The sequence below is a fragment of the Anomaloglossus baeobatrachus genome, unplaced genomic scaffold (genome assembly GCF_048569485.1).
Source record: "Anomaloglossus baeobatrachus isolate aAnoBae1 unplaced genomic scaffold, aAnoBae1.hap1 Scaffold_291, whole genome shotgun sequence".
Lineage (NCBI taxonomy): Eukaryota > Metazoa > Chordata > Amphibia > Anura > Aromobatidae > Anomaloglossus > Anomaloglossus baeobatrachus.
This window is the reverse complement of record NW_027442361.1, coordinates 149,456-171,282: the sequence shown is the minus strand read 5'-3', so window position 1 is coordinate 171,282 and position 21,827 is coordinate 149,456. Positions and strand designations below refer to the sequence as shown.

General features: G+C 50.1%; 1 protein-coding gene across 1 annotated transcript in view; it reads left to right on the top strand.

The window, feature by feature from the left end:
* LOC142266789 (nucleotidyltransferase MB21D2-like) overlaps nucleotides 1-21,827 on the top strand; it is a 71,112-nt gene that overhangs the window by 2,389 nt on the left and 46,896 nt on the right. Inside the window, exon 2 of the mRNA XM_075332321.1 lies at nucleotides 5,442-5,620. Coding sequence (XP_075188436.1) covers nucleotides 5,449-5,620 — 172 coding nt within the window. The 5' untranslated portion in view covers nucleotides 5,442-5,448. The remainder of the gene's footprint in view (nucleotides 1-5,441; nucleotides 5,621-21,827) is intronic.

The window sequence follows — 21,827 nt, the reverse complement described above, 5'->3', positions numbered from 1 at the left end:
TATTCTGCAGATTATCCCACCTCTGGCCTCTGCAGAGCATTGCTCTGTCCTCAGTGATATTCTGCAGATTATCCCACCTCTGGCCTCTGCAGAGCATTGCTCTGTCCTCACTGATATTCTGCAGATTATCCCACCTCTGGCCTCTGCAGAGCATTGCTCTGTCCTCAGTGATACTCTGCAGATTATCCCACCTCTGGCCTCTGCAGAGCATTGCTCTGTCCTCACTGATATTCTGCAGGTTATCCCACCTCTGGCCTCTGCAGAGCATTGCTCTGTCCTCAGTGATATTCTGCAGGTTATTCTGCCTCTGGCCTCTGCAGAGCATTGCACTGTCCCCTCACTGATATTGTGCAGATTATTCCACCTCTGGCCTCTGCAGAGCATTGCTCTGTCCTCAGTGATATTCTGCAGTTTATTCCACCTCTGGCCTCTGCAGAGCATTGCTCTGTCCTCAGTGATATTCTGCAGGTTATTCCACCTCTGGCCTCTGCAGAGCATTGCTCTGTCCTCAGTGATATTCTGCAGTTTATTCCATCTCTGGCCTCTGCAGAGCATTGCTCTGTCCTCAGTGATATTCTGCAGTTTATTCCACCTCTGGCCTCTGCAGAGCATTGCTCTGTCCTCACTGATATTCTGCAGATTATCCCACCTCTGGCCTCTGCAGAGCATTGCTCTGTCCTCAGTGATATTCTGCAGATTATCCCACCTCTGGCCTCTGCAGAGCATTGCTCTGTCCTCACTGATATTCTGCAGATTATCCCACCTCTGGCCTCTGCAGAGCATTGCTCTGTCCTCAGTGATACTCTGCAGATTATCCCACCTCTGGCCTCTGCAGAGCATTGCTCTGTCCTCACTGATATTCTGCAGGTTATCCCACCTCTGGCCTCTGCAGAGCATTGCTCTGTCCTCAGTGATATTCTGCAGGTTATTCTGCCTCTGGCCTCTGCAGAGCATTGCACTGTCCCCTCACTGATATTGTGCAGATTATTCCACCTCTGGCCTCTGCAGAGCATTGCTCTGTCCTCAGTGATATTCTGCAGTTTATTCCACCTCTGGCCTCTGCAGAGCATTGCTCTGTCCTCAGTGATATTCTGCAGGTTATTCCACCTCTGGCCTCTGCAGAGCATTGCTCTGTCCTCAGTGATATTCTGCAGTTTATTCCATCTCTGGCCTCTGCAGAGCATTGCTCTGTCCTCAGTGATATTCTGCAGTTTATTCCACCTCTGGCCTCTGCAGAGCATTGCTCTGTCCTCACTGATATTTTGCAGATTATCCCACCTCTGGCCTCTGCAGAGCATTGCTCTGTCCTCAGTGATATTCTGCAGATTATCCCACCTCTGGCCTCTGCAGAGCATTGCTCTGTCCTCAGTGATATTCTGCAGGTTATCCCACCTCTGGCCTCTGCAGAGCATTGCTCTGTCCCCTCACTGATATTCTGCAGATTATCCCACCTCTGGCCTCTGCAGAGCATTGCTCTGTCCCCTCACTGATATTCTGCAGATTATCCCACCTCTGGCCTCTGCAGAGCATTGCTCTGTCCTCAGTGATACTCTGCAGATTATCCCACCTCTGGCCTCTGCAGAGCATTGCTCTGTCCTCACTGATATTCTGCAGATTATCCCACCTCTGGCCTCTGCAGAGCATTGCTCTGTCCTCAGTGATACTCTGCAGATTATCCCACCTCTGGCCTCTGCAGAGCATTGCTCTGTCCTCACTGATATTCTGCAGGTTATCCCACCTCTGGCCTCTGCAGAGCATTGCTCTGTCCTCAGTGATATTCTGCAGTTTATTCCACCTCTGGCCTCTGCAGAGCATTGCTCTGTCCTCAGTGATATTCTGCAGTTTATTCCATCTCTGGCCTCTGCAGAGCATTGCTCTGTCCTCAGTGATATTCTGCAGTTTATTCCATCTCTGGCCTCTGCAGAGCATTGCTCTGTCCTCAGTGATATTCTGCAGTTTATTCCACCTCTGGCCTCTGCAGAGCATTGCTCTGTCCCCTCACTGATATTCTGCAGATTATCCCACCTCTGGCCTCTGCAGAGCATTGCTCTGTCCTCAGTGATACTCTGCAGATTATCCCACCTCTGGCCTCTGCAGAGCATTGCTCTGTCCTCACTGATATTCTGCAGATTATCCCACCTCTGGCCTCTGCAGAGCATTGCTCTGTCCTCAGTGATACTCTGCAGATTATCCCACCTCTGGCCTCTGCAGAGCATTGCTCTGTCCTCACTGATATTCTGCAGGTTATCCCACCTCTGGCCTCTGCAGAGCATTGCTCTGTCCTCAGTGATATTCTGCAGTTTATTCCACCTCTGGCCTCTGCAGAGCATTGCTCTGTCCTCAGTGATATTCTGCAGTTTATTCCATCTCTGGCCTCTGCAGAGCATTGCTCTGTCCTCAGTGATATTCTGCAGTTTATTCCATCTCTGGCCTCTGCAGAGCATTGCTCTGTCCTCAGTGATATTCTGCAGTTTATTCCACCTCTGGCCTCTGCAGAGCATTGCTCTGTCCTCACTGATATTTTGCAGATTATCCCACCTCTGGCCTCTGCAGAGCATTGCTCTGTCCTCAGTGATATTCTGCAGATTATCCCACCTCTGGCCTCTGCAGAGCATTGCTCTGTCCTCAGTGATATTCTGCAGGTTATCCCACCTCTGGCCTCTGCAGAGCATTGCTCTGTCCTCAGTGATATTTTGCAGATTATCCCACCTCTGGCCTCTGCAGAGCATTGCTCTGTCCTCACTGATATTTTGCAGATTATCCCACCTCTGGCCTCTGCAGAGCATTGCTCTGTCCTCAGTGATATTCTGCAGATTATCCCACCTCTGGCCTCTGCAGAGCATTGCTCTGTCCTCACTGATATTTTGCAGATTATCCCACCTCTGGCCTCTGCAGAGCATTGCTCTGTCCTCAGTGATATTCTGCAGTTTATTCCACCTCTGGCCTCTGCAGAGCATTGCTCTGTCCTCACTGATATTTTGCAGATTATCCCACCTCTGGCCTCTGCAGAGCATTGCTCTGTCCTCAGTGATATTCTGCAGATTATCCCACCTCTGGCCTCTGCAGAGCATTGCTCTGTCCTCAGTGATACTCTGCAGATTATCCCACCTCTGGCCTCTGCAGAGCATTGCTCTGTCCTCACTGATATTCTGCAGATTATCCCACCTCTGGCCTCTGCAGAGCATTGCTCTGTCCTCACTGATATTTTGCAGATTATCCCACCTCTGGCCTCTGCAGAGCATTGCTCTGTCCTCAGTGATATTCTGCAGGTTATCCCACCTCTGGCCTCTGCAGAGCATTGCTCTGTCCTCAGTGATACTCTGCAGTTTATTCCACCTCTGGCCTCTGCAGAGCATTGCTCTGTCCTCAGTGATATTCTGCAGGTTATCCCACCTCTGGCCTCTGCAGAGCATTGCTCTGTCCTCAGTGATATTTTGCAGATTATCCCACCTCTGGCCTCTGCAGAGCATTGCTCTGTCCTCACTGATATTTTGCAGATTATCCCACCTCTGGCCTCTGCAGAGCATTGCTCTGTCCTCACTGATATTCTGCAGATTATCCCACCTCTGGCCTCTGCAGAGCATTGCTCTGTCCTCACTGATATTTTGCAGATTATCCCACCTCTGGCCTCTGCAGAGCATTGCTCTGTCCTCAGTGATATTCTGCAGTTTATTCCACCTCTGGCCTCTGCAGAGCATTGCTCTGTCCTCAGTGATACTCTGCAGATTATCCCACCTCTGGCCTCTGCAGAGCATTGCTCTGTCCTCACTGATATTCTGCAGATTATCCCACCTCTGGCCTCTGCAGAGCATTGCTCTGTCCTCACTGATATTTTGCAGATTATCCCACCTCTGGCCTCTGCAGAGCATTGCTCTGTCCTCAGTGATACTCTGCAGATTATCCCACCTCTGGCCTCTGCAGAGCATTGCTCTGTCCTCAGTGATACTCTGCAGATTATCCCACCTCTGGCCTCTGCAGAGCATTGCTCTGTCCTCACTGATATTCTGCAGGTTATCCCACCTCTGGCCTCTGCAGAGCATTGCTCTGTCCTCACTGATATTTTGCAGATTATCCCACCTCTGGCCTCTGCAGAGCATTGCTCTGTCCTCAGTGATATTCTGCAGTTTATTCCACCTCTGGCCTCTGCAGAGCATTGCTCTGTCCTCAGTGATATTCTGCAGGTTATTCCGCCTCTGGCCTCTGCAGAGCATTGCTCTGTCCTCAGTGATATTCTGCAGGTTATTCTGCCTCTGGCCTCTGCAGAGCATTGCACTGTCCCCTCACTGATATTGTGCAGATTATTCCACCTCTGGCCTCTGCAGAGCATTGCTCTGTCCTCAGTGATATTCTGCAGTTTATTCCACCTCTGGCCTCTGCAGAGCATTGCTCTGTCCTCAGTGATATTCTGCAGTTTATTCCACCTCTGGCCTCTGCAGAGCATTGCTCTGTCCTCAGTGATATTCTGCAGTTTATTCCACCTCTGGCCTCTGCAGAGCATTGCTCTGTCCTCACTGATATTCTGCAGATTATTCCACCTCTGGCCTCTGCAGAGCATTGCTCTGTCCTCACTGATATTCTGCAGATTATCCCACCTCTGGCCTCTGCAGAGCATTGCTCTGTCCCCTCACTGATATTTTGCAGATTATCCCACCTCTGGCCTCTGCAGAGCATTGCTCTGTCCTCAGTGATATTCTGCAGATTATCCCACCTCTGGCCTCTGCAGAGCATTGCTCTGTCCTCACTGATATTCTGCAGATTATCCCACCTCTGGCCTCTGCAGAGCATTGCTCTGTCCCCTCACTGATATTCTGCAGATTATCCCACCTCTGGCCTCTGCAGAGCATTGCTCTGTCCTCAGTGATACTCTGCAGATTATCCCACCTCTGGCCTCTGCAGAGCATTGCTCTGTCCTCACTGATATTCTGCAGATTATCCCACCTCTGGCCTCTGCAGAGCATTGCTCTGTCCTCAGTGATATTCTGCAGATTATCCCACCTCTGGCCTCTGCAGAGCATTTCTCTGTCCTCAGTGATATTCTGCAGTTTATTCCACCTCTGGCCTCTGCAGAGCATTGCTCTGTCCTCAGTGATATTCTGCAGGTTATTCTGCCTCTGGCCTCTGCAGAGCATTGCACTGTCCCCTCACTGATATTTTGCAGATTATCCCACCTCTGGCCTCTGCAGAGCATTGCACTGTCCCCTCACTGATATTGTGCAGATTATTCCACCTCTGGCCTCTGCAGAGCATTGCTCTGTCCTCAGTGATATTGTGCAGATTATCCCACCTCTGGCCTCTGCAGAGCATTGCTCTGTCCCCTCACTGATATTGTGCAGATTATTCCACCTCTGGCCTCTGCAGAGCATTGCTCTGTCCCCTCACTGATATTTTGCAGATTATTCCTCCTCTGGCCTCTGCAGAGCATTGCACCTTCTGTTTTGCAGGCGGGGCATGGCGTCTCCGGCACGACTTCTGACTGATCTGGATTTCTGCTCTGGATCTCGAATTGAGGAGCTGAATAAACTCCTGGAGGAGCTGGAGAGGAGGGAGAGCGTCGCTCTGCAGGGGAAGGAGGTCGTCCACACCTGTGTCCAAGCCAAGGAGCTCGTCTTCTCCATCGTAGGTGGGTGACGGGAGGGGAGCCGCGAGGAGACCCAGGGTGGGTGACGGGAGGGGAGCCGCGAGGAGACCCAGGGTGGGTGACTGGAGGGGAGCCGCGAGGAGACCCAGGGTGGGTGACGGGAGGGGAGCCGCGAGGAGACCCAGGGTGGGTGACGGGAGGGGAGCCGCGAGGAGACCCAGGGTGGGTGACGGGAGGGGAGCCGCGAGGAGACCCAGGGTGGGTGACGGGAGGGGAGCCGCGAGGAGACCCAGGGTGGGTGACGGGAGGGGAGCCGCGAGGAGACCCAGGGTGGGTGACGGGAGGGGAGCCGCGAGGAGACCCAGGGTGGGTGACGGGAGGGGAGCCGCGAGGAGACCCAGGGTGGGTGACGGGAGGGGAGCCGCGAGGAGACCCAGGGTGGGTGACGGGAGGGGAGCCGCGAGGAGACCCAGGGTGGGTGACGGGAGGGGAGCCGCGAGGAGACCCAGGGTGGGTGACGGGAGGGGAGCCGCGAGGAGACCCAGGGTGGGTGACGGGAGGGGAGCCGCGAGGAGACCCAGGGTGGGTGACGGGAGGGGAGCCGCGAGGAAACTCGCAGGAGCGCTGCTGATGTATGATGGGTGTAATAACTAGTCTATTAACTAGAACTCCTGTCTCTTCATTGTTATCGTCACTGTTTCTCCCTATCATGGTCTGGATTCCATAGTCTTACTGCTTGTACTGTTAAGAAGCCTTCCTAGGATATCACATGACCCCCCCCCCCCCCATTGTCTTGATGTGCTAGAACATCTCTCGCGTTACCCCATCTTCTAAGGTTACAACAGAAGAAGGCCCCCCGGGCAAGAACCGCACACACCACGGCGTGTGTGTTGTGGCTGGCGGCGTGCACTTGGGCCTGTGTGTGTGTGGTGTGGCTGGCGGCGTGCCCTTGGGCCTGTGTGTGTGTTGGCTGGCGGCGTGCCCCGGGCCTGTGTGTGGTGTGGCCGGCGGTGTGCCCCGGGCCTGTGTGTGTGTTGGCTGGCGGTGTGCCCCGGGCCTGTGTGTGTGGTGGCTGGCGGTGTGCCCCCGGCCTGTGTGTGTGGTGGCTGGCGGTGTGCCCCCGGCCTGTGTGTGTGGTGGCTGGCGGGGTGCCCCGGGGCTGTGTGTGTGGTGGCTGGCGGGGTGCCCTGGGCCTGTGTGTGGTGGCTGGCGGCGTGCCCTGGGCCTGTGTGTGGTGTGGCCGGCGGCGTGCCCTGGGCCTGTGTGTGGTGTGGCCGGCGGCGTGCCCTGGGCCTGTGTGTGGTGTGGCCGGCGGTGTGCCCCCGGCCTGTGTGTGTGGTGGCTGGCGGTGTGCCCATGGCCTGTGTGTGTGGTGGCTGGCGGGGTGCCCCGGGGCTGTGTGTGTGGTGGCCGGCGGCGTGCCCTGGGCCTGTGTGTGGTGTGGCCGGCGGCGTGCCCGGGCCTGTGTGTGGTGTGGCCGGCGGCGTGCCCCGGGCCTGTGTGTGTGGTGTGGCCGGCGGCGTGCCCCGGGCCTGTGTGTGGTGTGGCCGGCGGCGTGCCCCGGGCCTGTGTGTGGTGTGGCCGGCGGCGTGCCCCGGGCCTGTGTGTGTGGTGTGGCCGGCGGCGTGCCCCGGGCCTGTGTGTGGTGTGGCCGGCGGCGTGCCCCGGGCCTGTGTGTGGTGTGGCCGGCGGCGTGCCCCGGGCCTGTGTGTGGTGTGGCCGGCGGTGTGCCCCGGGCCTGTGTGTGTGTTGGCTGGCGGCGTGCCCCGGGCCTGTGTGTGTGGTGGCTGGCGGCGTGCCCCGGGCCTGTGTGTGGTATGGCTGGCGGTGTGCCCCGGGCCTGTGTGTGTGTTGGCTGGCGGCGTGCCCCGGGCCTGTGTGTGGTGTGGCCGGCGGTCCGCCTCGTGCCTGTGTGTGTGTTAGCTGGCGGCGTGCCCCGGGCCTGTGTGTGTGGTGGCTGGCGGCTTGCCCTTGGGCCTGTGTGTGTTGTGGCTGGCGGTCCGCCTCGTGCCTCTCTCTCGGCATTTCCCCCATATCTGCTGTTCCATTTAAGGTGTGTTAGGAGGCCAGGCCTATACATATAGGGCATTACATAGTGGGCCGAAGCAGACCAAGCTGCAGAGGTCCCTGTGTAAGAACACTACGGGGCCTTTCCAGTCCAATGACTCCTCGTAATGCACAGTCCACCTGCTTTGGAGGCCCCAGAATGCACCAATGATATGTCCCCCCCCCCCCTCCCCCGATAGTAGCCTTCCCCCCCGATAGTAGCCTCCCCCCCCCCCCAATAGTAGCCTTCCCATTTACAACCTCCTCTAGAAGCCAAAATGTATTTTATTTTTTTTAATTGCCTGCCGTAACTCCCGCAAGAAGCAGAAGATGACTGTATATGGTCACGTGCTTGTCTCAGCTGACTGTGGTCTCCTGGTGGAGGTCTCCGTGGACCCGGCTGCTCTCAGTACAGGTCATATGGCCTATGTTTTTCCTGGTGGTCTTCCGCTATTGGTCCCCCGTTGTCTTGGTGACTGTTCCCAGTAAAGGTCCTGATGGTGTCTGAGTACAGGGTGCGGTGCCGTCTGTTCTTGTTGGTCTTCCACTACTGGTTCCCATTGGTGACTGTTCCCAGTAAAGGTCCATGTGGTGTCTGGTTCAGGTCGCTGTGGTATTGCACTACCGGCCCCCATGGTCTTGGCTGCTCTGAATAATGGTGCTCTGAATAATGGTGTGTATGTGTTGCGGGCACGGGACAGGCCAGGGGAAGGGGCTGCTTGATAGGCTCGGATCCGGGGTCGTGGCGGTGGGTCGAGGGGAAGCATGTTCCGGGGCCTGAGCACCAGTCTGTCGCCCGCAAGTGAAAAAGGGGGGAGTTATTATATAGGGGATTTGTTGGTGACACCGCCGCTGCCTTGGTATTGGGTGCCCGGGGCTAATGGAGGGGGGCAACAGGATGGTAACCCCTCCAAGGGTAGGGGAGGTGTTGTCCTGGGGCACAGGTGTTGGTGAGATAGCGTGATGGGGCTCAGTCTGCGGGGTTGGACCGGATGATACCGGTGTACTCACTATTTTGAATAAAGTCACACAGAGTCCAGATAGTAAACCAACTGCCGGTAACCGGTAGCCTCCGGAGAGGTGTGCTCGGGTCCCGCACACCGGTGAACAGAACAGGGGGCCCTTCCTCCTGCACTTTAGGTTGGTGCTTTGTGTGTTGACTAGTCCGCATGAAACAGGGAAGTCCACTCCCAGTGTCTTTGCTGTGGGAGCTGTCGCCCGTGAGAACTGACCCGTGGGATTTTTGCAAGCACTTGCAGACGCCTTATCCCCCGCGTTGGGCTTCCGTCTCGCTCTATCTGGGCTGCTGGTGGGACAAGACTTGGAATCTTGTCCCCTGCTGGCTAATTGACAAGGTGCTTGAAGCTGTCCTCTCCCTAGGGTCCAGGTACCCCGACTGTGCATGACCTCCGGACCAGATTCCCGCTGTCTGCACCGGCGGGCAACAACCCTGCCCCGGTCCACTTAAGGTCTCCGTCGCCTGTGGCCCTGCTCTGCCGTCTGACACCTAGTCAGGTCAAGTAGGTAGTCCGGGAGCTACAAACCCCAACTACCACTTTACTCCTCTCACTTCCACTGTCCAACTCTGCTGCCTCTACCGACTGTCTCAACTCCCTCTGGCCCCTCCCATCACACCTCTGGACCCCTAGATGGGCGTCACCATCTGCCTGGCCCCGCCCACTGGTGTGTCCCTATTGTCCTGGGGGTGGGGGGGGGGTGACTAGGCTTTGGCTGGTGTTAGGTACCTGTGTGGGTTTGTGTTGGAAGGCCAAATAGGAGGGAATCCTGCATCTAGAAGATGGATGCAGTGTTCTGTGACCACCTGATTTTGTCAGAGCGTCACATATGGTCTTTGATTACAGCCCCTTGTACTCTCCCACTTCAGGCAGTATTGGTGCCTGTAGTCTTAGGTGCTACCAGTACAGATTGCCATGACTGGTCCCTGTGGTCTCTGTTGTTTCTAGTGGTTTTCCACTATAGGTCTCCTTGACTTTGGCAGCAGCATCCTGTGGTCTTCAGGTCTCTGAGTAGAGATTCCTGTGCTCATTCCTAGTATAGGTCTCCATGATCTTCCCTGGTCCCAAAGAAGGTCTACAAGTCTCAGTGGTTTTGTCTCCATCATGTACAAGAGGCCGTGTTGTCTCAACATTTTGCAGGGAGGTCCCCATTGTCTGGGTTGATCTGAAGGAAGGTGCACTCAGTTTCAGTTGCTCTTAGTACAGGCCCCTGTGATGACTACAACCAGGTTCACAGTCAGCTCAGTGAGTGGTCCAGTAGGCTTTGTTTCTCCCATAATAGGATCTCATAGTTTCTACTATTCCCAGTGAAGGCATCTAGTGTTCCTAGAACAGGCCATAGTGGTGTGGCAGTACATGTCCACGTGGTCTTGACAATGAAGGCCCTACTGGTTTTGTCTGTTCCCAGTGAAAATACCTTTGGGCCTGGCAGTTCACGATAAGGTTCATGTACTGTCCTGGTACAAGTTGCAGTGATCTTGGTTGCTCTCAATGGCTGCCCCTTGGTCTTTGCGGTTCCCAGTGATCTCTCCCTACAGGTCACTATAGTTATGGCTTTGATATTTTCCACTACTAGGGACCTCTGTTTTTACTGAAGATACCTTAGGTCTCAGCTACTCCCAACAAAGGTTCATGTGGATTTTGACTGTTCCCATTGAAAGTACTAGTGGTCTTGGCCACAAGTCTCACTGGCCTCTTGCTAAAAGTCCAGTGTTTCTTCTACGCTGAGCAATCTATATGGGAAAGAGTTAAAACAACCCAATAGTAAGATTGACTAGCCCAATTGCAGATATACCTCGCTGTAGTCCCTATGGTCTTGGCTTCATTCAGTAGATGTCTCCAAATTTCAGGTCCTGTAGTCTCAGTTCCTCATGGTATAGGTGTTTGTAGCCTGTGTCTCCCAATACTATTCCTTCTAGTTTTGGATGTTCCCAGTACCGGACCTTGTTGGCCCCCAATGAAGGTCCTAGTGGACTGATGACACTGCCCAAAGAAGGTGTGTGTGCGCTTTTGGTTGCTCCTGGTAGTCTCCCCCTTCAGGTCCCTTTTTGTTCATGATTCAGATTCCCTCTGCTCTCTACAAGGAGCCTCCAAGAGGATGTAAACCTATACTAATGGTAGAAGAAATCACAGAGACCTTCACTAGAAACACAGTCCAAGTGCATCCATCCATGGTGTCAACTTTTAGTTTGAAAAGTTTTGTGTGAACTTTGCTGCTCCATAGTGTCCTAGCACAAGATCCAGGTGGTCTCTTATTACAGGTCTCGTGGTTCAGGACGCTCCCAGTAAAGGTGTTTGTGGCCTCAGCTGCTCCCAATAAAGGTCCCGTGACCTTGGCTGCTCTCAATACACGTCTACGGTACTTGTTTTCCTAGTAGAAGTCTCTGTTGCACTTGTTGGTCTACCATTTAAGGTCCCTGTGGTCTTAGTTGCTACCAGTAAAGTCCTTATGGTCTTAGTGGTCTTAGCTTCTCCCAGTACATGTTACTATGGTGCTGGTTCCTCTCAGATCATATGTTGGTGGTCTTCTTAGTTCAGTGGATAGTGGTCTTTTTTGATCCCATTAAACGTCCCCATAATGTTAGCCATATTCAGTACAGTCATGGGGCGTGTGAGCGAGCATGCGGGGACAGCGGACCACTCAACAACCCTTATTGTGTCAGTGAGAGAATGTTCCATCAAGATATGTAGATATCATTCCCCAAGATCTATAACCTGCTCCAGCAAAAGGAACAACTCTGGGGCACCACCCGCTAATCCAATGTCAAGGAAGATAAACCACTAGTCTTTAGAATAGCTCTTCAAATCCAGCAGGGTGACCAAAGCGATTGACAACAGTACGTGGCAGATGCTCCGGTTTTCTCTAGTCCATGCACTTGTACCAGGCTCGGCAGAAGCACGGCCTCCTCAGAGACGGCAGTAACCTCCCCCAAACATCTGTCTGCTCCTTTACAGGTAAAATAGATTTTTGTACCGTGTTATTCAATAGATAGAAGAAAAAAAAAGGTTTAAAAGAACTGAGAGTCCTCAGTGGGTGATACCTTGTAATGGCTAACGAAAAAGATGGTAATAAAATTAGCTGTGGAGACTCCTCCGGCCTCTTCATCAGGCCGAGTATAACACATAATCTGAGGAGTCCATATTATACACAGGACACAGAATAGAGCAGTAAATAAGATGAGGAACAGAACCATCAGTATAGGAAGAGGAGACACAGCTGTGGAGACTCCTTCAGCCTCTTCATCAGGCCGAGTATAACACATAATCTGAGGAGTCCATATTATACACAGGAGGACATAGAATAGAGCAGCAAATAAGACGAGAAACAGAACCATCAGTATGAGAAGAGGAGTCACAGCTGTGGAGACTCCTCCAGCCTCTTCATCAGGCCGAGTATAACACATAACCTGAGGAGTCCATATTATACACAAGACACAGAATAGAGCAGTAAATAAGACGAGGAGCAGAACCATCAGTATGGGAAGAGGAGACACAGCTGTGGAGACTCCTCCGGCCTCTTCATCAGGCCGAGTATAACACATAACCTGAGGAGTCCATATTATACACAGGACACAGAATAGAGCAGTAAATAAGATGAGGAACAGAACCATCAGTATAGGAAGAGGAGACACAGCTGTGGAGACTCCTCCGGCCTCTTCATCAGGCCGAGTATAACACATAACCTGAGGAGTCCATATTATACACAGGACACAGAATAGAGCAGTAAATAAGATGAGGAACAGAACCATCAGTATGGGAAGAGGAGACACAGCTGTGGAGACTCCTCCGGCCTCTTCATCAGGCCGAGTATAACACATAACCTGAGGAGTCCATATTATACACAGGACACAGAATAGAGCAGTAAATAAGATGAGGAACAGAACCATCAGTATGGGAAGAGGAGACACAGCTGTGGAGACTCCTCCGGCCTCTTCATCAGGCCGAGTATAACACATAACCTGAGGAGTCCATATTATACACAGGACACAGAATAGAGCAGTAAATAAGACGAGGAGCAGAACCATCAGTATGGGAAGAGGAGACACAGCTGTGGAGACTCCTCCGGTCTCTTCATCAGGCCGAGTATAACACATAATCTGAGGAGTCCATATTATACACAGGACACAGAATAGAGCAGTAAATAAGATGAGGAACAGAACCATCAGTATGGGAAGAGGAGACACAGCTGTGGAGACTCCTCCGGCCTCTTCATCAGGCCGAGTATAACACATAACCTGAGGAGTCCATATTATACACAAGACACAGAATAGAGCAGTAAATAAGACGAGGAGCAGAACCATCAGTATGGGAAGAGGAGACACAGCTGTGGAGACTCCTCCAGCCTCTTCATCAGACCGAGTATAACATATAATCTGAGGAGTCCATATTATACACAGGACATAGAATAGAGCAGTAAATAAGACGAGGAGCAGAACCATCAGTATAGGAAGAGGAGACACAGCTGTGGAGACTCCTCCGGCCTCTTCATCAGGCCGAGTATAACATAACCTGAGGAGTCCATATTATACACAGGACATAGAATAGAGCAGTAAATAAGACGAGAAACAGAACCATCAGTATGAGAAGAGGAGACACAGCTGTGGAGACTCCTCCAGCCTCTTCATCAGGCCGAGTATAACATAACCTGAGGAGTCCATATTATACACAGGACACAGAATAGAGCAGTAAATAAGATGAGGAACAGAACCATCAGTATGGGAAGAGGAGACACAGCTGTGGAGACTCCTCCGGCCTCTTCATCAGGCCGAGTATAACACATAATCTGAGGAGTCCATATTATACACAGGACATAGAATAGAGCAGTAAATAAGACGAGGAGCAGAACCATCAGTATAGGAAGAGGAGACACAGCTGTGGAGACTCCTCCAGCCTCTTCATCAGGCCGAGTATAACATAACCTGAGGAGTCCATATTATACACAGGACATAGAATAGAGCAGTAAATAAGATGAGGAACAGAACCATCAGTATAGGAAGAGGAGACACAGCTGTGGAGACTCCTCCAGCCTCTTCATCAGGCCGAGTATAACACATAATCTGAGGAGTCCATATTATACACAGGAGGACACAGAATAGAGCAGTAAATAAGACGAGGAGCAGAACCATCAGTATGAGAAGAGGAGACACAGCTGTGGAGACTCCTCCAGCCTCTTCATCAGGCCGAGTATAACACATAATCTGAGGAGTCCATATTATACACAGGAGGACATAGAATAGAGCAGTAAATAAGACGAGGAGCAGAACCATCAGTATGGGAAGAGGAGACACAGCTGTGGAGACTCCTCCAGCCTCTTCATCAGGCCGAGTATAACACATAATCTGAGGAGTCCATATTATACACAGGAGGACATAGAATAGAGCAGTAAATAAGACGAGGAGCAGAACCATCAGTATGGGAAGAGGAGACACAGCTGTGGAGACTCCTCCAGCCTCTTCATCAGGCCGAGTATAACATAATCTGAGGAGTCCATATTATACACAGGACATAGAATAGAGCAGTAAATAAGACGAGGAGCAGAACCATCAGTATAGGAAGAGGAGACACTGCTGTGGAGACTCCTCCGGCCTCTTCATCAGGCCGAGTATAACACATAATCTGAGGAGTCCATATTATACACAGGACATAGAATAGAGCAGTAAATAAGACGAGGAGCAGAACCATCAGTATAGGAAGAGGAGACACAGCTTTGGAGACTCCTCCAGCCTCTTCATCAGGCCGAGTATAACACATAATCTGAGGAGTCCATATTATACACAGGAGGACACAGAATAGAGCAGTAAATAAGACGAGGAGCAGAACCATCAGTATAGGAAGAGGAGACACAGCTGTGGAGACTCCTCCAGCCTCTTCATCAGGCCGAGTATAACACATAATCTGAGGAGTCCATATTATACACAGGAGGACACAGAATAGAGCAGTAAATAAGACGAGGAGCAGAACCATCAGTATAGGAAGAGGAGACACAGCTGTGGAGACTCCTCCGGCCTCTTCATCAGGCCGAGTATAACACATAATCTGAGGAGTCCATATTATACACAGGACATAGAATAGAGCAGTAAATAAGACGAGGAGCGGAACCATCAGTATGGGAAGAGGAGACACAGCTGTGGAGACTCCTCCAGCCTCTTCATCAGGCCGAGTATAACACATAATCTGAGGAGTCCATATTATACACAGGACATAGAATAGAGCAGTAAATAAGACGAGGAGCAGAACCATCAGTATAGGAAGAGGAGACACAGCTGTGGAGACTCCTCCAGCCTCTTCATCAGGCCCAGTATAACATAATCTGAGGAGTCCATATTATACACAGGAGGACATAGAATAGAGCAGTAAATAAGACGAGGAGCAGAACCATCAGTATAGGAAGAGGAGACACAGCTGTGGAGACTCCTCCAGCCTCTTCATCAGGCCGAGTATAACACATAATCTGAGGAGTCCATATTATACACAGGAGGACATAGAATAGAGCAGTAAATAAGACGAGGAGCGGAACCATCAGTATGGGAAGAGGAGACACAGCTGTGGAGACTCCTCCAGCCTCTTCATCAGGCCGAGTATAACACATAATCTGAGGAGTCCATATTATACACGATGTAGAATAGAGCAGTAAATAAGACGAGGAGCAGAACCATCAGTATGGGAAGAGGAGACACAGCTGTGGAGACTCCTCCAGCCTCTTCATCAGGCCGAGTATAACACATAATCTGAGGAGTCCATATTATACACAGGACATAGAATAGAGCAGTAAATAAGACGAGGAGCAGAACCATCAGTATAGGAAGAGGAGACACAGCCGTGGAGACTCCTCCAGCCTCTTCATCAGGCCGAATATAACACATAATCTGAGGAGTCCATATTATACACGATGTAGAATAGAGCAGTAAATAAGACGAGGAGCAGAACCATCAGTATGGGAAGAGGAGACACAGCTGTGGAGACTCCTCCAGCCTCTTCATCAGGCCGAGTATAACATAATCTGAGGAGTCCATATTATACACAGGACATAGAATAGAGCAGTAAATAAGACGAGGAGCAGAACCATCAGTATAGGAAGAGGAGACACAGCTGTGGAGACTCCTCCGGCCTCTTCATCAGGCCGAGTATAACATAATCTGAGGAGTCCATATTATACACAGGACATAGAATAGAGCAGTAAATAAGACGAGGAGCAGAACCATCAGTATAGGAAGAGGAGACACAGCTGTGGAGACTCCTCCAGCCTCTTCATCAGGCCGAGTATAACATAATCTGAGGAGTCCATATTATACACAGGAGGACATAGAATAGAGGAGTAAATAAGACGAGGAGCAGAACCATCAGTATAGGAAGAGGAGACACAGCTGTGGAGACTCCTCCAGCCTCTTCATCAGGCCGAGTATAACATAATCTGAGGAGTCCATATTATACACAGGAGGACATAGAATAGAGCAGTAAATAAGACGAGGAGCAGAACCATCAGTATAGGAAGAGGAGACACAGCTGTGGAGACTCCTCCAGCCTCTTCATCAGGCCGAGTATAACATAATCTGAGGAGTCCATATTATACACAGGAGGACACAGAATAGAGCAGTAAATAAGACGAGGAGCAGAACCATCAGTATGGGAAGAGGAGACACAACTGTGGAGACTCCTCCGGCCTCTTCATCAGGCCGAGTATAACATAATCTGAGGAGTCCATATTATACACAGGACACAGAATAGAGCAGTAAATAAGACGAGGAGCAGAACCATCAGTATAGGAAGAGGAGACACAGCTGTGGAGACTCCTCCAGCCTCTTCATCAGGCCGAGTATAACATAATCTGAGGAGTCCATATTATACACGATGTAGAATAGAGCAGTAAATAAGACGAGGAGCAGAACCATCAGTATGGGAAGAGGAGACACAGCTGTGGAGACTCCTCCAGCCTCTTCATCAGGCCGAGTATAACACATAATCTGAGGAGTCCATATTATACACAGGACACAGAATAGAGCAGTAAATAAGACGAGGAGCAGAACCATCAGTATGAGAAGAGGAGACACAGCTGTGGAGACTCCTCCAGCCTCTTCATCAGGCCGAGTATAACATAATCTGAAGAGTCCATATTATACACAGGAGGACATAGAATAGAGCAGTAAATAAGACGAGGAGCAGAACCATCAGTATGGGAAGAGGAGACACAGCTGTGGAGACTCCTCCAGCCTCTTCATCAGGCCGAGTATAACACATAATCTGAAGAGTCCATATTATACACAAGACACAGAATAGAGCAGTAAATAAGACGAGGAGCAGAACCATCAGTATAGGAAGAGGAGACACAGCTGTGGAGACTCCTCCAGCCTCTTCATCAGGCCGAGTATAACATAATCTGAGGAGTCCATATTATACACAGGAGGACATAGAATAGAGCAGTAAATAAGACGAGGAGCAGAACCATCAGTATGGGAAGAGGAGACACAGCTGTGGAGACTCCTCCAGCCTCTTCATCAGGCCGAGTATAACACATAATCTGAAGAGTCCATATTATACACAGGAGGACATAGAATAGAGCAGTAAATAAGAGGAGGAACAGAACTATCAGTATAGGAAGAGGAGACACAGCTGTGGAGACTCCTCCAGCCTCTTCATCAGGCCGAGTATAACATAATCTGAAGAGTCCATATTATACACAGGACATAGAATAGAGCAGTAAATAAGACGAGGAGCAGAACCATCAGTATGGGAAGAGGAGACACAGCTGTGGAGACTCCTCCAGCCTCTTCATCAGGCCGAGTATAACATAATCTGAGGAGTCCATATTATACACAAGACACAGAATAGAGCAGTAAAATAAGACGAGGAGCAGAACCATCAGTATGGGAAGAGGAGACAGCTGTGGAGACTCCTCCGGTCTCTTCATCAGGCCGAGTATAACACATAATCTGAAGAGTCCATATTATGCACAGGACATAGAATAGTGCAGTAAATAAGACGAGGAGCAGAACCATCAGTATGGGAAGAGGAGACACAGCTGTGGAGACTCCTCCAGCCTCTTCATCAGGCCGAGTATAACATAATCTGAGGAGTCCATATTATACACAAGACACAGAATAGAGCAGTAAAATAAGACGAGGAGCAGAACCATCAGTAAAGGAAGAGGAGACCCAGCTGTGGAGACTCCTCCGGCCTCTTCATCAGGCCGAGTATAACACATAATCTGAGGAGTCCATATTATACACAGGAGGACATATAATAGAGCAGTAAATAAGACGAGGAGCAGAACCATCAGTATGGGAAGAGGAGACACAGCTGTGGAGACTCCTTCAGCCTCTTCATCAGGCCGAGTATAACACATAATCTGAGGAGTCCATATTATACACAGGAGGACATATAATAGAGCAGTAAATAAGACAAGGAGCAGAACCATCAGTATGAGAAGAGGAGACACAGCTGTGGAGACTCCTCCAGCCTCTTCATCAGGCCGAGTATAACACATAATCTGAGGAGTCCATATTATACACAGGAGGACATATAATAGAGCAGTAAATAAGACGAGGAGCAGAACCATCAGTATGGGAAGAGGAGACACAGCTGTGGAGACTCCTTCAGCCTCTTCATCAGGCCGAGTATAACACATAATCTGAGGAGTCCATATTATACACAGGAGGACATATAATAGAGCAGTAAATAAGACAAGGAGCAGAACCATCAGTATGAGAAGAGGAGACACAGCTGTGGAGACTCCTCCGGCCTCTTCATCAGGCCGAGTATAACACATAATCTGAGGAGTCCATATTATACACAGGACATAGAATAGAGCAGTAAATAAGACGAGGAGCAGAACCATCAGTATAGGAAGAGGAGACACAGCTGTGGAGACTCCTCCGGCCTCTTCATCAGGCCGAGTATAACATAATCTGAGGAGTCCATATTATACACAGGAGGACATAGAATAGAGCAGTAAATAAGATGAGGAGCAGAACTATCAGTATAGGAAGAGGAGACAGCTGTGGAGACTCCTCCAGCCTCTTCATCAGGCCGAGTATAACATAATCTGAGGAGTCCATATTATACACAGGAGGACATAGAATAGAGCAGTAAATAAGACGAGGAGCAGAACCATCAGTATGGGAAGAGGAGACACTACTGTGGAGACTCCTCCAGCCTCTTCATCAGGCCGAGTATAACATAATCTGAAGAGTCCATATTATACACCGGACATAGAATAGAGCAGCAAATAAGACGAGGAGCGGAACCATCAGTATGGGAAGAGGAGACACTGCTGTGGAGACTCCTCCGGCCTCTTCATCAGGCCGAGTATAACACATAATCTGAGGAGTCCATATTATACACAGGAGGACATATAATAGAGCAGTAAATAAGACGAGGAGCAGAACCATCAGTATGGGAAGAGGAGACACAGCTGTGGAGACTCCTTCAGCCTCTTCATCAGGCCGAGTATAACACATAATCTGAGGAGTCCATATTATACACAGGAGGACATATAATAGAGCAGTAAATAAGACAAGGAGCAGAACCATCAGTATGAGAAGAGGAGACACAGCTGTGGAGACTCCTCCGGCCTCTTCATCAGGCCGAGTATAACACATAATCTGAGGAGTCCATATTATACACAGGACATAGAATAGAGCAGTAAATAAGACGAGGAGCAGAACCATCAGTATAGGAAGAGGAGACACAGCTGTGGAGACTCCTCCGGCCTCTTCATCAGGCCGAGTATAACATAATCTGAGGAGTCCATATTATACACAGGAGGACATAGAATAGAGCAGTAAATAAGATGAGGAGCAGAACTATCAGTATAGGAAGAGGAGACAGCTGTGGAGACTCCTCCAGCCTCTTCATCAGGCCGAGTATAACATAATCTGAGGAGTCCATATTATACACAGGAGGACATAGAATAGAGCAGTAAATAAGACGAGGAGCAGAACCATCAGTATGGGAAGAGGAGACACTACTGTGGAGACTCCTCCAGCCTCTTCATCAGGCCGAGTATAACATAATCTGAAGAGTCCATATTATACACCGGACATAGAATAGAGCAGCAAATAAGACGAGGAGCGGAACCATCAGTATGGGAAGAGGAGACACTGCTGTGGAGACTCCTCCGGCCTCTTCATCAGGCCGAGTATAACACATAATCTGAAGAGTCCATATTATACACCGGACATAGAATAGAGCAGCAAATAAGACGAGGAGCGGAACCATCAGTATGGGAAGAGGAGACACAGCTGTGGAGACTCCTCCAGCCTCTTCATCAGGCCGAGTATTACATAATCTGAAGAGTCCATATTATACACAGGAGGACATAGAATAGAGCAGTAAATAAGACGAGGAGCAGAACCATCAGTATAGGAAGAGGAGACACAGCTGTGGAGACTCCTCCAGCCTCTTCATCAGGCCGAGTATAACACATAATCTGAGGAGTCCATATTATACACAGGAGGACATAGAATAGAGCAGTAAATAAGACGAGGAGCAGAACCATCAGTATAGGAAGAGGAGACACAGCTGTGGAGACTCCTCCAGCCTCTTCATCAGGCTGAGTATAACATAATCTGAGGAGTCCATATTATACACAGGAGGACATAGAATAGAGCAGTAAATAAGACGAGGAGCAGAACCATCAGTATGAGAAGAGGAGACACAGCTGTGGAGACTGCTCCAGCCTCTTCATCAGGCCGAGTATAACACATAATCTGAGGAGTCCATATTATACACAAGACACAGAATAGAGCAGTAAATAAGACGAGGAACAGAACCATCAGTATGGGAAGAGGAGACACAGCTGTGGAGACTCCTCCGGTCTCTTCATCAGGCCGAGTATAACACATAATCTGAGGAGTCCATATTATACACAGGACATAGAATAGAGCAGTAAATAAGACGAGGAACAGAACCATCAGTATAGGAAGAGGAGACACAGCTGTGGAGACTCCTCCAGCCTCTTCATCAGGCCGAGTATAACACATAATCTGAAGAGTCCATATTATACACAGGACATAGAATAGAGCAGTAAATAAGACGAGGAGCAGAACCATCAGTATGGGAAGAGGAGACACTACTGTGGAGACTCCTCCAGCCTCTTCATCAGGCCGAGTATAACATAATCTGAAGAGTCCATATTATACACCGGACATAGAATAGAGCAGCAAATAAGACGAGGAGCAGAACCATCAGTATAGGAAGAGGAGACACAGCTGTGGAGACTCCTCCGGCCTCTTCATCAGGCCGAGTATAACACATAATCTGAGGAGTCCATATTATACACAGGAGGACATAGAATAGAGCAGTAAATAAGACGAGGAGCAGAACCATCAGTATAGGAAGAGGAGACACAGCTGTGGAGACTCCTCCAGCCTCTTCATCAGGCCGAGTATAACACATAATCTGAGGAGTCCATATTATACACAGGACATAGAATAGAGCAGTAAATAAGACGAGGAGCAGAACCATCAGTATGAGAAGAGGAGACACAGCTGTGGAGACTCCTCCAGCCTCTTCATCAGGCCGAGTATAACACATAATCTGAGGAGTCCATATTATACACAGGAGGACATAGAATAGAGCAGTAAATAAGACGAGGAGCAGAACCATCAGTATGGGAAGAGGAGACACTGCTGTGGAGACTCCTCCGGCCTCTTCATCAGGCCGAGTATAACACATAATCTGAGGAGTCCATATTATACACAGGACATAGAATAGAGCAGTAAATAAGACGAGGAACAGAACCATCAGTATAGGAAGAGGAGACACAGCTGTGGAGACTCCTCCAGCCTCTTCATCAGGCCGAGTATAACACATAATCTGAAGAGTCTATATTATACACAGGACATAGAATAGAGCAGTAAATAAGACGAGGAGCAGAACCATCAGTATGGGAAGAGGAGACACAGCTGTGGAGATTCCTCCAGCCTCTTCATCAGGCCGAGTATAACACATAATCTGAGGAGTCCATATTATACACAGGAGGACACAGAATAGAGAAGTAAATAAGACGAGGAGCAGAACCATCAGTATGGCAAGAGGAGACACAGCTGTGGAGACTCCTCCAGCCTCTTCATCAGGCCGAGTATAACACATAATCTGAGGAGTCCATATTATACACAGGAGGACACAGAATAGAGCAGTAAATAAGACGAGGAGCAGAACCATCAGTATGGCAAGAGGAGACACAGCTG